This window comes from Oxyura jamaicensis, chromosome 5 (genome assembly GCF_011077185.1).
Source record: "Oxyura jamaicensis isolate SHBP4307 breed ruddy duck chromosome 5, BPBGC_Ojam_1.0, whole genome shotgun sequence".
Lineage (NCBI taxonomy): Eukaryota > Metazoa > Chordata > Aves > Anseriformes > Anatidae > Oxyura > Oxyura jamaicensis.
The window spans coordinates 55,648,330-55,661,775 of NC_048897.1; the positions used below are offsets into that span (position 1 = coordinate 55,648,330).

Consider the following 13,446-nt stretch of genomic DNA (forward strand, 5'->3'; position numbering starts at 1 on the left):
CAGCAAATTGAGTGGCCCCACATACCTGTTTTAACCATAAGGTTCCAGGAGAGGCGGCAATCCAGGGGAGGAGGTGCTGTCATGTTAGCGAAAGCCACTGCTGCTGTTGTTTCTGGAGGAGCAGAAGTGTTTTCCATTCGAGTAGGGGGAAGCCTAGTTGTTTTCGCTGATGCTGTAATAGATGTCAAAGCTGCTGTAATTGTCAGTGGATATGGGGTTGACGCTTTGGTGATTTCTGAGCTTGGGAATTTCTGGCTGTCAGTGACTGTTGTTTTTATCTGTCTTGGGACGTGTGCTGTGGGTGCAAGCGTGGAAGCTATGGCAGTGCTACTTTTAGGGGTTATAAACATAGCTGTCATGTCCACAGGTGATGCGGCTGTGTTTCCTGTTGCAAAAGGAAGATCTGCATGTACTCCTACCGAGCTTAGAACTGAGGTCAATTTTGTGGCAGTGTTATTTTTTGTTAGTGTCAGTACTGGAGTGTTTAAAGCCATCACAGATGGCAAAGGTGTGTTCTCAGTGCCTAGCGAAAAGAAGGAAGAAGCTGGCACTGGTGAAGCTGGAGATGATTTTCTTGTTAGTGGATTTGCTTCTGAAGTTCCTACTGTAGGTAGTGCACCAGAAGACACTCCAGATAACACTGTAATGACAGAATGGGTAAAGTTGGTTGTTGACAAAAAAGCAGAAGTTAGTTGTGTTGGTGATGGATGGACAGAAGTTATGATGACTGACTGCAGAGGACTGATGGTAGGGGGTTGCAATGGCATGCCCTTGGTAGCTTTAACAGATACACTAAAGGGAACTAGACTATGCCTTGTAGCATTTGTGTCCCGCTCCTCCACACTAAATGTAGCCGGAATTTTCTCAGCCACAACCAAATAACCAGAGGACTCTAATTGGTTATCAAGAAATTCTGGCAAGTTTCCAGAACTGATTTCTTCTTCTGTACCAAAACTCTGTAAGAGGGTTGAGTTAAAAGGCTCAGTTACAGGAAGAGGAGGCTTGCTTGGCATCACGCTGTCGGCAGCACTGATTTCATAGCTGGCCAAAAAAGTCGAGTTGTCAGTGAGCTGAAAAGCCACCGTTGGTGTTGTGCTCAAGGTTTTTCTCAGTACAGTAACCTTTCCAGCACCAGTTGTTTGCGATTCTAGAGAGCTAGGAAAAACACCTGTATCATTAACATAAGGCACATGTAACTGGAGTGGTGCTTCATACCGAGTACTGGTATTATTGTCCCCAGTGGTGAAGAAATCAGTCATGTTTTCAGCCATGTTTCCATGCTTTTTTTGCAAGGTGGTGGGTACTGTCAAAGTGGTAGCACGGGGTGAATACTGGACAGAGGATGTTTTCAGTAAAAACACATCTCTATCAAGTACTGGAACACTGGTCGTCTTTGCTCCAGTGAAGGGTAAATCTGAACCACTTTGACTAGACATCGCATGTGTGTGGTTTGCTGAAAGGGCAGAGGAAAGCGGTTGCTTATTTGTACTCATTTTCTTTTGCAGACCTGAAACAACCGAATCCAGTTCACGATCCTCAGTTTCCAATGGAGAAGTACTTGGAGGAACTTCTCTTACCGCTGGTTTGACAGAAGTTTTTACCAAAGAAATGTTAATGACATCTGAGGACAACAACGCTGTCTTGGTCCATGTCGAAGCTGAAGCTGAGACTTTGGGAGTGTTGATGGGATCTAAATTACTTTCCAAGGTGGCACTTGAAATCCCAGAAAAAAATGAGCTCCGGCTGTCTCTCCTTGTTGTCGTGGAAACAAATGATGGCAGGCTACGCCACACTGAAGGCACAACAAAGGTGAGGTGCTTTGTAGCAACTGAACGTGGAGTCTGGCCAGGGGGAAAATCAGAATGATTTGAAGTTCTTGGTGGTGAATATTCTGTATGTGGGGTTACAACAGTGGGTACTCTCATACTTATGTCTTCATGTGCAGGTATGTCTAGATTTTCTGCATTAACAGGTGGAAGATGTGCAGTCACAGAGACAGTAGCAGCAGATGGATTCCTCAGAGTAAGTTCAGTTTTTGAAAGGCCTCCAATGGCAGTAATTAATGACACTGCAGCTAGACCAGGACTAGTCATTTCTGTGTCCAAAACAGTGCCCAGTGTCTTTGATCCTTTGGAGAGGTTACCGATTTGGGTATCTGGAGAAACTTTGGAAAGCTGAGATCCATAAGACAGAACGATATCAGCAGTAACGTATGTGGACATTTTTGCAGTTTTGAAAAACTGTTGACCTGTTCTTGTTAAGGGAGAGCCACCAGAATGTGGGAGAGCATGTGCAGAAGCAGTTGGCAACAGCGTGCCACTTGATTCATAAGCTCCATTAGTGAGGTCTTCTGCAAAGGTCTGACTGAGAGCCACCACTGAGCGCTGTGAGGAAGCAGGCAAAGGGATTTGCAAAACAGCCTCACTGGCTGCTGCTCTGCCTGGACTGTTTGTGTGTGCTAACCTAGCAAAGGTCTCATTTGTCTCAGTTAGCAAGGGAGACCTTGTGCTTGTGGAAGAGGAGTGTGTTGCATTTCTAAAAAGAAAAGCTGTTTCACTTCTAAATACTCGTACTGGCAGCACTGCATTGTGAGCGTGCTTCGCATCAGGAATAAGTGATTTTGGCAACAAATGGGAAAAAATGCTCTCTGTTGAGCTGGAGACCTCAGCCAGGCTCTGGGATGACACAAAAGGTGCACTGGCAGAGGCTGTAGTGCAATTAGTCAGTGCTGTGGAAGACTGAAGGTGACTCATTTGAGGCATTGTATGTGGAGTACCCACAGGACGGAAGAACGATGCAAGAACCTCTGCTTTATTCTGAAAGACTGGTGATGACAGAGGGGTGATATCATTATTTCTGTCAATCAACAGTGAATTAAAGGGCTGATTATTAGGTTTTACTCCAGTAGGAGATGCATTATGCATACTTTCATTTGGAAACCGTGACACACTTCTGGAAGTTACTGGCATGTAAGACTGGTACAATATTTTTGACACAGGTGTATCAGAGTATACAGATAAAAAAGAGGTCCTTTCTGAAGGAAACTCTTTTTCCGCTGTTTTTGTAAAATGCACTGTTGACAATCCAGAGAGATTGAAAGACATGGTACCCATAAACAACTCAGGACCCTTTCTTTGATTCACCATACTGGAATTTACATCAGTGACCATGCCTAAAGGACTATTTCTGCTTTCACTAACCTGAGAGCTGGTTGTATCTGTGTTGAAGGAACTTTCAGGCTCTGCAGACAAAGGAACTTTGAAGGCCAGTACAGCTGATTTAGAAAAGTTAATGGTATGAGGTGACTGTATTGCCAATGAAGAAAATGATGGTGATGGAACAGCAGCAAGCATGTCTAGTCCTGATGTGCTTTCTTTTGAAATGGAGGGTGTTTCTAATGGTATTAGCTGGAATGGCACAGCTGTGCTCAAATGTGTCATTGATGGTGTAGTGGACAATGTGGCAAACATACTGAGTTGAGGCAAACCTGATTCACCAGCTGTTTCATCTGCATCTTGAGATGACGACCTCAGAGATGACTCGGCAGAAACTTCAGCAGGTTCCTGGGATGCACTATTTCCACTGCCTTGATAAAGGGTGGGTGACAGGTTAGTTTGATCCAAAGTTCTGGTACGTGTGCCAGTCAGTGTTGTTCTTATCATCTGAAGCAAGTTTGCATTCTCCAAAGTCTGTCCCATAGAAATATCAGCTACTGAGGAAGTCTTAGTTTCTGTGGAAGGCCGTGTGGGTGACAGTATAGATCTCCAGTTAGGAAAAGATTCTGATGAAGAAGCAATGTAGATACGCTGTTGCCTGATACCTGTAAAATAATAAGCAAAATGAGTATGCGGTTCTTCCAAAGGAAAAGTTATTGTTATGTGGCTTCAAGAAATCACAGAACAAAACGCATCGTTTACTAAAAGTAGTCGCTTCTTTTTCATTCAAACAGCGAACATCCAGAGAAAATTGGAAAAAAAAAAAAAAAAACAGTGAAAGGTTCAAAGTGATAGATTACAAATCCCTCAAGGTGTTTCATCTGACAGAAGAATACGGCTAGCTTTCTAGACAGGACTATCTCAATATGCTACTTCTAAATAGGGCTGCTCAACTACTGAAAGGCACCTTCTTAAGCCTGGGACAACTTCTGAGGTTATCATCAGTCATCCTGTGTCAAAACGTTCTGTGAGAAGATGGGTTTAGAACACAGTAGAAAGGGAATGGATTTTGACCACCAAGCTTCACTGACTTGGCGTGCCATCTCATACGGGAATAGTCAGCACTGGCTGGGTTCCTGTAGGATGCATCTGGAGGTGTTCGTCTTGCCAGTTCTAATAATGCATGCAATTACGGACACAAAAGGAAGAAAACAAAACATGGGTGAACATGAGGAAAGGGGGGTAAGATCCAAAACAAAATTAGCAAATTGAATTCCTTTTTTGATACGTGCAGATGTACAATACATCATTTCAAACATCAGTTTGTTATATATTCAACACCATAATGTTCCTAGGCTTTGTCTTCTTAAAATGATTACAGTTCTTCTAAAATCATAGCTTGGGAAATCTCAAATTCTTACTAATTTAAAGATTAAGATTCAATCAAGAGTAAAATTTCAGTTCTTTTTCCTCCCTCCTCCCGCAGCCAAGATAATAGATCAAAAATCAGTATTGGCACTTGCTTCTGCCCCCAGTTATGTCCACTTACACAGCTGAGCAAAGGCACAAAAGAGATGAAGTCCCTGCCCTCCAACTGCAGCACATCTGGATATAGACAAAGGGTACCAACCTCCTCCGTACACATATGAATAACTCCAGCGCAATGGCATGGAAGAGTAAGCAAGGACAGACCTTGAAACACATGTTTATCAAATTGGCTGGACATTAGTTCCAGCCCCCGACAAACCCTGGCAGCAGAGCCACGAGCAGTGGAGGGGATTAGCTCATGCAAACGGGAGCCAGCAGCTGAACACCATGCAGCACAAGAGAGGAAAATGGGTCACACTGCACCAATTTAAAGGTGTGCTTCTTTCTTGGGCTGCCCTTGTGCTACGCTGCCCATGATCTGTGCATGCAGGCCAAAGCAGTTGGTTGGACAAGCCCCTCCAGGCGCCTGGGTGCAACAGGAATGTGCTGGATCTAAGGTACTTAAGGTGCTCAGCTTGGCATTTCCACACTGCAAGTACAATAAATAAATAGATAAATAATCACAGGTCTTCCTCTTTATCTCTGTATTTAGAGCTGTATAGGCTGTGGTGAAGCCAGGGACATTTTTATCTTTCCTTCACTGAAATGCAAGAATGAATCCAGAATCCAGAAAAAGGTTGTTGGCTGCTGTCGTGCCATTACGGGACCCGAGAGCTCGGTGGGTAGAGTAGCTTAGGCTGAGCTCTGGTGGCTTTTCCTTCCCTGTTGTGGTCAGACAGCTTGTTATGGAAGGTAGGAAATAAGATGACACATATTTGGCTGAACTAGAGTAGATTCAAACAGATGTTTGAAACTGAGAACTAGATGATGTGCTTTGAAAAACCAGGCCCTCAGCAAGCTGCAGCTTGAATTCCCATGAAGTAGCTCAGCTGATGAAGTTGTCATTACCAGATCTGTTGCGTCTCAAACCACCTTGTTTCACCTCCGAACCAAAAGGCTGTGCTGAAAAGGGAAGTCAAAGCCTTCAGAGGGTGTTCATCTATCACTTAGCAAATGCGAGTCTTAAAGGGAAGTTAAACCATTCAGTGTTTTTGTGCTTTCTGAAACAGCAAAATCTGTCAACATCAATCCGTACACAGCCTGTAACATTCCTCATGTATTTCTTAGCACTTCGGTTTAATGAGAACGATTACGGGCAGAGAGATAATATAAACCTGCAAAAAAAGTGTTGAACTGATGTTACCACATTTTGACAAGGAGCAAAGGAAAGCTCGAATAACACAAAGACGACAAAACACTGAATAAAAAGCCCCTCTAACCACTGCTTAATTCTAGCCCTTCCCTTCCTGTTTCTTCCATTCCACACCAACTGGCAATTTTTCTGTTTATGCCCACTAATGAACTAAAGCTCTTGAGTACATAGAGGTTTAAAAACTTACTAATATTCTGCAACTAAAATAAAACTCTGGCTTTCCACTGCTACAGATTTTACTTGATTCTACCTTTACAAAAAGATACTGTCAATATCTTTTCCAAACTTCTATCATAAATCCAGTATCTTGGCAGCGACTGGATGCAGTATTCCAAAGCCAAAATTATCTTCTCAGTACACGGATTTTAAACTGCAGTATAGATTCTGTTCTTGAGAATTGGTAGGATGGTATCAACAACAACATACCCTTATAAACACGGTGCAAACCAAGCTTGTATCATGGAAAAAGGGGGGGCAAGGGAGGGTAGTTCACCTTCACATCTACCAACAACTGCAAACACTCGGAGAAGACAAGCAACTCAAAGCAACATGGAAGTTGCCATGAGAGCACCATCCCACCTGCACTGTGCACCGAGCCACGGCTTACACACCCAGCAGCCGGTTGTCACATCCCAGGGTCAGCTCTTTCTCGTTCATATTTCAGGCTATTGACTAACCACCCCCTCCAACAATTCAGCACTAACCTTATTGCAACAGCTGTCATTGATTAGGGACCTTTACGTTCGTTTGCAAGAACGAGAAGCTTCTGCAATGTGCCACAGCAGGAAGTTTGACATTGATCCAACTTAGAGAAGATCACAGCTCGATCACTTCTAAGCCCCTCTGTATCTAAAGGAGTAACAGGGGCCAAAGAAAAGCATGGAGATGATCAAGAGAAAGATCAATTCCCTCCTTCAGCCCTGTTTTGCAAAGGTAAAAGGGACAGCAATTGGGAAAGCAATTAGCATAGGTACCCTGTGCCTGTCCAGAAGCTGAAGGTGATGAATATATCAAATTAATGATGTAAAGATTATCAAGTCACGCTCATCTGGAGTAGGAAGTCTCCATTATTATCCGTCTTCTGCTCCTGAGACATCCGAGTCGCACGCTGCTCTTCATACGGTTTAAGTTATTTCCTGTGAGACAAGTACTTGGTAAGTGAACATCCCGTGGTGCAAGCAGGGGCCAAGGAAAATGCCAGTCCATTTGCCATACCCGTAAAAAACTGCATTTCAGCATATGAAAAGAGAAAATTACATCTGTGCAGCTGACACATGAAACCACGGTCTTGTTTGCTTTACGCCATAAGAATCCAGAGATCTATAATCAGGAAAAGTTATGATTTAGTTTTCCCTAGATCACACAAGAAACTTTTTGCTGCCTACAAAGTAAGTAATTCCCCTTCTCTGGACAGAGGTCGCAGGAAGCCCATTCTCTCATGGGGGATGATCTCTGAAGAGGAACACAAGCAGAGCTGCGATGCTCTCTTTTCTCCGACAAACTATTGGATTATCTCTGCAACTCCTGAGCCACGTGAAGGCACATTCCCTACTAAGAACATGCTGCAGTCATCTAACGTCGAGGCGAGAAAGGCCCAGCCAACAGGGGGTGTTTGTGCATCTGAAAGGAGCAAGCCGACCCCTCTGACATCTGCTACCAACAGTGACCCCAGCAGCCGTTGCTGCTTCCAACCCAGGCCAGCAGCCAAGGGAACAGAAGATGGATGCGAGCCCTGAAAGGCCCAGATTTTCTTTGGGTCATTAAGGGCAATCCACCAGCAGCAAAGCCTCGCATCAAAGGCAGCCTTTCACCTACGGACTTGAAAGGAAAATACACTTGTCCTGCACCCAGCGTCTCCCTGCCTTCGTCGCGTATCCAGCCCAAACACAAGCTGGCTGGTATTTGGGAGAGCAGAGCCCAGCCTGCAAACGCTTCACGGCTGTCATCAGTCTTGCTGCAGGACCCGACAGACGGGTGCGACTCGCAGCAAGTGCCAGCCTTGCCAGGGGGCGAAACACGTCTCCTTTGCGACAGGCAGCTCTGCCTCAGCCACGGCCGGCACCGGGGACAGGGCGAAGAGCAGGATCGGAGACAAGAATATATCACAATAAGCACACTGCTTATCTATTTATTTGTAAATACACATTTATACAAACTTTTGTAAGGAACGTGCACCTATTCAGGGAGGTTTATACAGACACCACTAGCATCAGCACAATAAATGAGTTCATGAACAATGCAGAAAAAAACTCAGTTGTCACTGGGGAACATGCCATTGCAAGGCTGCCAGTTCTCATAACTTTACCTTGAGCCTTGCAGTATCTGGTGTTGTTTATTTTGTTTTCAATTTCTGGAACTAGGACAGACTGTAAGAATGGTACCAAATATTGAATGAATATGAGAAGGGTTTGGGGGCCGACATCTGAACTGTTTCAACTCTTTGGGAGCAAAGCAGCAAAGTAGAGGAAATGTGGACTCAGCCCAGGTTTTCACCACTAGCTACAAGTCAGCGATGGCACAGCTCTCCCATTGTATGCAACTACAAGGTATTTGCTTAACCATATGCTCCTTTAACAAAGCTTAGAGTTCAACCCTGCCTCAAAAACCTAACACAAGACTGAAGGTACTGAAAGAAGCCCTGCTAAAAGCCTTGTATGTTATTCTTGTAACAAAAACACCCATCACCATCTCCAGAACTTTTAAAAAGAGCGACAATGCTTTCAAAAGGTTGAACTGTGCAGCAAATTACATAATAGCATATATTTTGACAGGCTGGTTGGGTAATTGTGAATGTTCCCTTGAGCCAAGGAGCTTTCTGCTCACCAAACCAGACGATTCCAAGAGAATCTTCTGCACGAATCTTCATCTGAAGCTGTGAGCAGAGTGGGGCCCTCTCCGCATCAGAGGAAGGATCAGCAGAAGTCTAAGCCAAGACCCCACAACGCTGGGGTGCAGATGCACAGTCCTCACCTCCAGCGAGAGCTGCCACCACACAGGGTGCTGCAGGAGCGCCTCGAGCTGCTGTCACTGCTCGGTGAGCACAAGCCTGGTGCTCCACCGCACGCTGCTCGCCCCACAGACGAGCAAGCCTAGGAGCAGAAGCGCTTGGCTTGCCCTGCATTATAGATCAAAGGCTGTTTTGGAGAAGAAAATGAAATCCAAGAATTGTTGATCATCACAGCACCAGTTGTACTTGATACATGTACGTAGCAGAAGCATTGGCCCTGAAACAGAGCATCGAGCGGCTGTAGCTAGACGGTAACAAAACCTCTCACCAACACTCCAAGCTATTACTGGAAACTAACTGCAAAATCAATTCTTACTTGAACCGCTATTTTCAGAAGTATACTTGGAGTGTATTTTTAAGACTAACTTTCAATTTAATTTTTCTTTTAAATTATGTATCCCTGAACAATGTCATCACAATTCCAAAAATGAGACCAAGAAGTTGGAAATTAGCTACTGCAGAAGTCACCTTTCATGTCGTCAAACAGTGTGCAACCCAAACACCTGCTGCCATGTCCTCACAACCCTAAAACTGCTCAACTTCAACTGACTTCTTTCATTTCTGAGCTTTGGAATTGAAACTTCATAATAGAGGGCAGCTTATCTTCTTTAAGGAAAGATAGACTTGGAGATGCCACGACTCAGGATCATTCCAAGGACAGAGGTTCCCACCATGTCTTCTGCTGCTCCTGAGCTCCTTCCACTGTCTGTGGCCTGACGGTAATCAAGGATGAAGAGGTGAAGGGCAGGAAAGAAATGTAGGTGGCACACAGGAGCACGCTGCTCTGTCTGCTCAGCACTCCCCACTGCCCTGCAGATCGTGCTTGGAAGGTATGAAAGTCATGGCTCTGACAGATGGACGACATCTTATTGATTTGGGGATTAGTAACATTTCTGGTCACTCTGAGCAACGTGTCTATAAAGATCACTCAATATTTGAAGGACAGTAAACAACATCTTTTTTTAAAAAAAATATGCAACAGAATAACAGCCAAGCCTCAAACACCATTCTCTGTGCAAGGGTTGTAGTAAATAACCAGTGTTTATCCAGCCTGGAATACAGTGCAAGTTCTGAATCCAAAAAAAAGCAAAATCTATTGCTTGGCCCCAGAAGGCAATAAGGTTAAATCAGGAGATGCATAAGACCACTACTGTGAATGAGCTAATAGAGAAAGATTGAGCCAAAATGTGACACACACTTCTTTGGAGGGAAATCCTCTTTACATGAATGAATTAGACTAGAAACATAAGCTCTTGCTAAGAGAGAGCCCACGTAGAGCTGTATGTTTTTATTTTTTTCTTAGATTAGAAAAAAAATCTTTTCTTGAGCTGGCCTGAAAGCACTGAAAGGCCAGAGAGCTGCTTTTTAAGGCTTTACATCCTCCCTTCCTTTCCCCACTTCCTCCACTTAAAAAAGGACAGAAACTAGGAACAAAGACCTACATATATCTTCTCCGTTTGTTTCTTCTTAACGACTGGCTTTTCAGAAATTGCCTACCTCTTCCCTCCCGCAAACAAACCAACGTAGCAAGGGCCTTCTCTCAAGAGAAGGGAAACCATTACTGAGAAGCAGAATTTTGCTTTCCAGGAAGCTGTCAGAAGGTCTCCCAGGCCAAGTCAGACCATGACTAACTTCTGAACAACAAAGCAACCTGCTGCTTCGCTGTGGCCTGCAGTAGCCATACAAGTAGGATATAAATTATCATTAAAAAATAAATCTTAATGAACTATGCATATCAATTAGGTTATTAATTTTAAGCTCCTTGCCTGCTCTATAGTAGATGAGGACTTGGCTCACACTAGAAAGTACTATGCAAATATTTTTAAAAATACTTCAATTTTCTATGACTTTGAGTGTGCTTTGCACAGCTCATTAGCCTTTATTTCCAGGAGTTTATCCTCTTTGCTGCACAAAAGAGGCAATAGCTCACGTTTATAGTAATATGTCGGCCCCTTCATCTTCTCATCCCTTGGAAATCACTGCAAAGGCTATTTGGCACGACACCATTACTGTCAGCAATGAAACCCAGCCACCCCTGTTAACAGAATACAGGAACTACAAAAGGAACGGGGGAATCCAGCCACTGGTGGGAAAAAGGTTAAATAACTGCCTGGCCAAGTCTAACTTCGCACAGCCGTGAATTCAGATCTAAAGAAAAGCTAGACAAATATATGAGATTTGCTTTTAAATCTGAAAAATAAACGGTAGCACTGGTAGACTCTGAGGAACCCGAGAATGCAGGAAAAGCACTTGAGCTCACAGCCTGGCTCCAGGCTTCGGTACAGCGATGTGCACTCCGATGAATATTCCTGCTCTGTGAATAACAGCACTGCCTGCACGATGTTTGCCCTAAAGGGCAAACATTTGCATTGTAAAAGCAGTAACCCAACGAGAAGTGTCAAGAACCAAGCAAGCATGGGAACGAAGCCGCAGCCTCAGCATCCTCCCATTCACAGGGGTGCATGCTGGCACCGGGGAGGTGGAAAGGCTGAGAAGGAATGGGATTGCCCCAAGTACACAGGGAGGAGATGACCTGAGAGGGAAAAGAGCTGCTTAAGTGAAAGAGCAATGCTGGAACAGTAATGTAATAGAACCAAGTCAACTAGCCCAGAACTAGCAGAACATTTCTTACATGGCTACTGACAAGAGGGGCACCGTCCTGTACGGGCTGCACCCCTGCACCTCTCTGACGGGTCCAGATGCAAGTTATTTACAATAGTTCACTGCCATCAACACAAGAGCACAGGCACCAAATGTGGCAAACCCAAAGGCACGGACCTAAGCACCAGGATGAACCAGGGAGCTGCACCTAGAGACTGCAGCTCTGCTGTTAACCACCGGCTCGCACTGACTGCCTAAACACAAAAAATGCCAGCTTTAATCGGTGGTGTGATATTAAAAAGTTGATTCTTCTCCCGCAGATGAAAGCATAGGCATTTTCTGTCAAGTAATTAGGCAACAGCAGCTTCCCTGTGAATTGAGCACACTGGCAGGAGTCCTAAAACTCGTACAAAAAAAGCAGCAGCACTACTACAGTCATCACTCGCTTTTGAGTAATAGCTGAAGTCGCTTTTAATTGTAAAATCAACAAATAGTTAATGGTTACCAAAGTGAGCAGCTGGTTTCTCAAAAATAAGATCCACTGCCTGGAACAAAGGGCTTTATTAGAAAGAAAAGATGCTGCTACTTCCAGATGGTGTTGGAACGGTGCTGTCCAAGTCAGTGGACCTCCTCACTTAAAGCTCTAAAAGAAATAAAATATAGAAACTTGGAGGGTTCATGATTGAAAATAATGTAAACATTATCTCTGAAAAATTAAAAAGCCAAACAAAATACATTTCCCCCCCTGCAACACTTCGGTTTGGCTGGCTGCCTTTGCTGCCCAGGGGAGATATGGCCATGTCCGAAGGCACTCTGCCGCACCACACCGTACAGAAGTGGGTCTCGTAGGTAAGCAACTGAAAACACCTCCACCTTGGATTCCCTACTTAAATCCATCTTTCTAATTTAATTCAGAACTAAACCGAGAAAGAGTCTGGCTCTGTGACCCACTTTGGGTACAGCCACAATGCCTTTTTTTTTTTTTTTTTGACTGCTGCCCTTTTTGCTAAAATTTCCTGAGGTTTTGTTGCTCTAAAAATGTCTGAAAGCTATTTCCTACAGAAGCCTCTAACCAAACCAGACCCTAATTCCTTTCCAACTGCTCAGTTAATCTTTTGAGACGTGCACGGTCGCTTCTAACAAAAAGAGAAAGACGATGCACTGCTCGGACAGGCTTTTCCTTTGTGCACGCATGTGCAAGTGCTTTGCATGTATGTAAGAACAGCTGAACACCTTGGTTTTAAAGCTGTCAGGCTACATGGGATTTTAGGAGCATTGCTACTACACTTGATCTGTCAAAACACAAGGGCTGGGTAATGTTTAAGAGTTTTTTTCACTACCCTGCTCAATATTGGTATGGCTATTGAAAGAAGTTAATTCAAGTGCCTAAGAAATGAGATAGGGACTCAAGAGACTCACATGAAAGAAAAGGCACAGAAGAAGAAAGCACTCATCTGCCAGGTCACACAGCCTTTTTTTTATTTTTACTCTTATTAACACGTTTCTCAGGTGTCAAAATACCAACGTTTAGATCTACTCCACAATTCTATCAGAGAGAAATCCTAAGCATCTGAGGCTTTGCACCAGATTAGATCAAAGGCATGAGGTGAAAATTTCTTCCCACAACCTTACCAGCAGGTGACTCATTGCATGGATCAGGGGAGAGCTTAACCAGATTCCTTCAGTCAGACGAATGCCAATTCTGGGTACTTTATCAGCCACACACTCTTCTTCACTGTCAAGATTTACTGGCCTGCCTGCTAGAAAAACGTGGAAGCATGGGCACAAGGAACGTGGGAGCACAGCCACAGCTCTGACGTTCCACATTTATGGCAAGCACTGTCTGGTCCCAGATTGTTGCCCCGCTCCTTCATCAGTCAGGACGCTGTCATGGTAAACTGGTGACTTCATGGATGGATCACCATGAAATAGAGCTAACATTG

The 13,446-nt window shown here is 44.2% G+C and overlaps 1 protein-coding gene across 1 annotated transcript in view; it reads right to left on the minus strand.

Moving 5' to 3' along the window:
- The window catches only part of KIAA1549L (KIAA1549 like), a 114,718-nt gene that overhangs the window by 69,930 nt on the left and 31,342 nt on the right, over positions 1–13,446 (minus strand). The window contains exon 3 of the mRNA XM_035327168.1: positions 26–3,820. Coding sequence (XP_035183059.1) covers positions 26–3,820 — 3,795 coding nt within the window. The remainder of the gene's footprint in view (positions 1–25; positions 3,821–13,446) is intronic.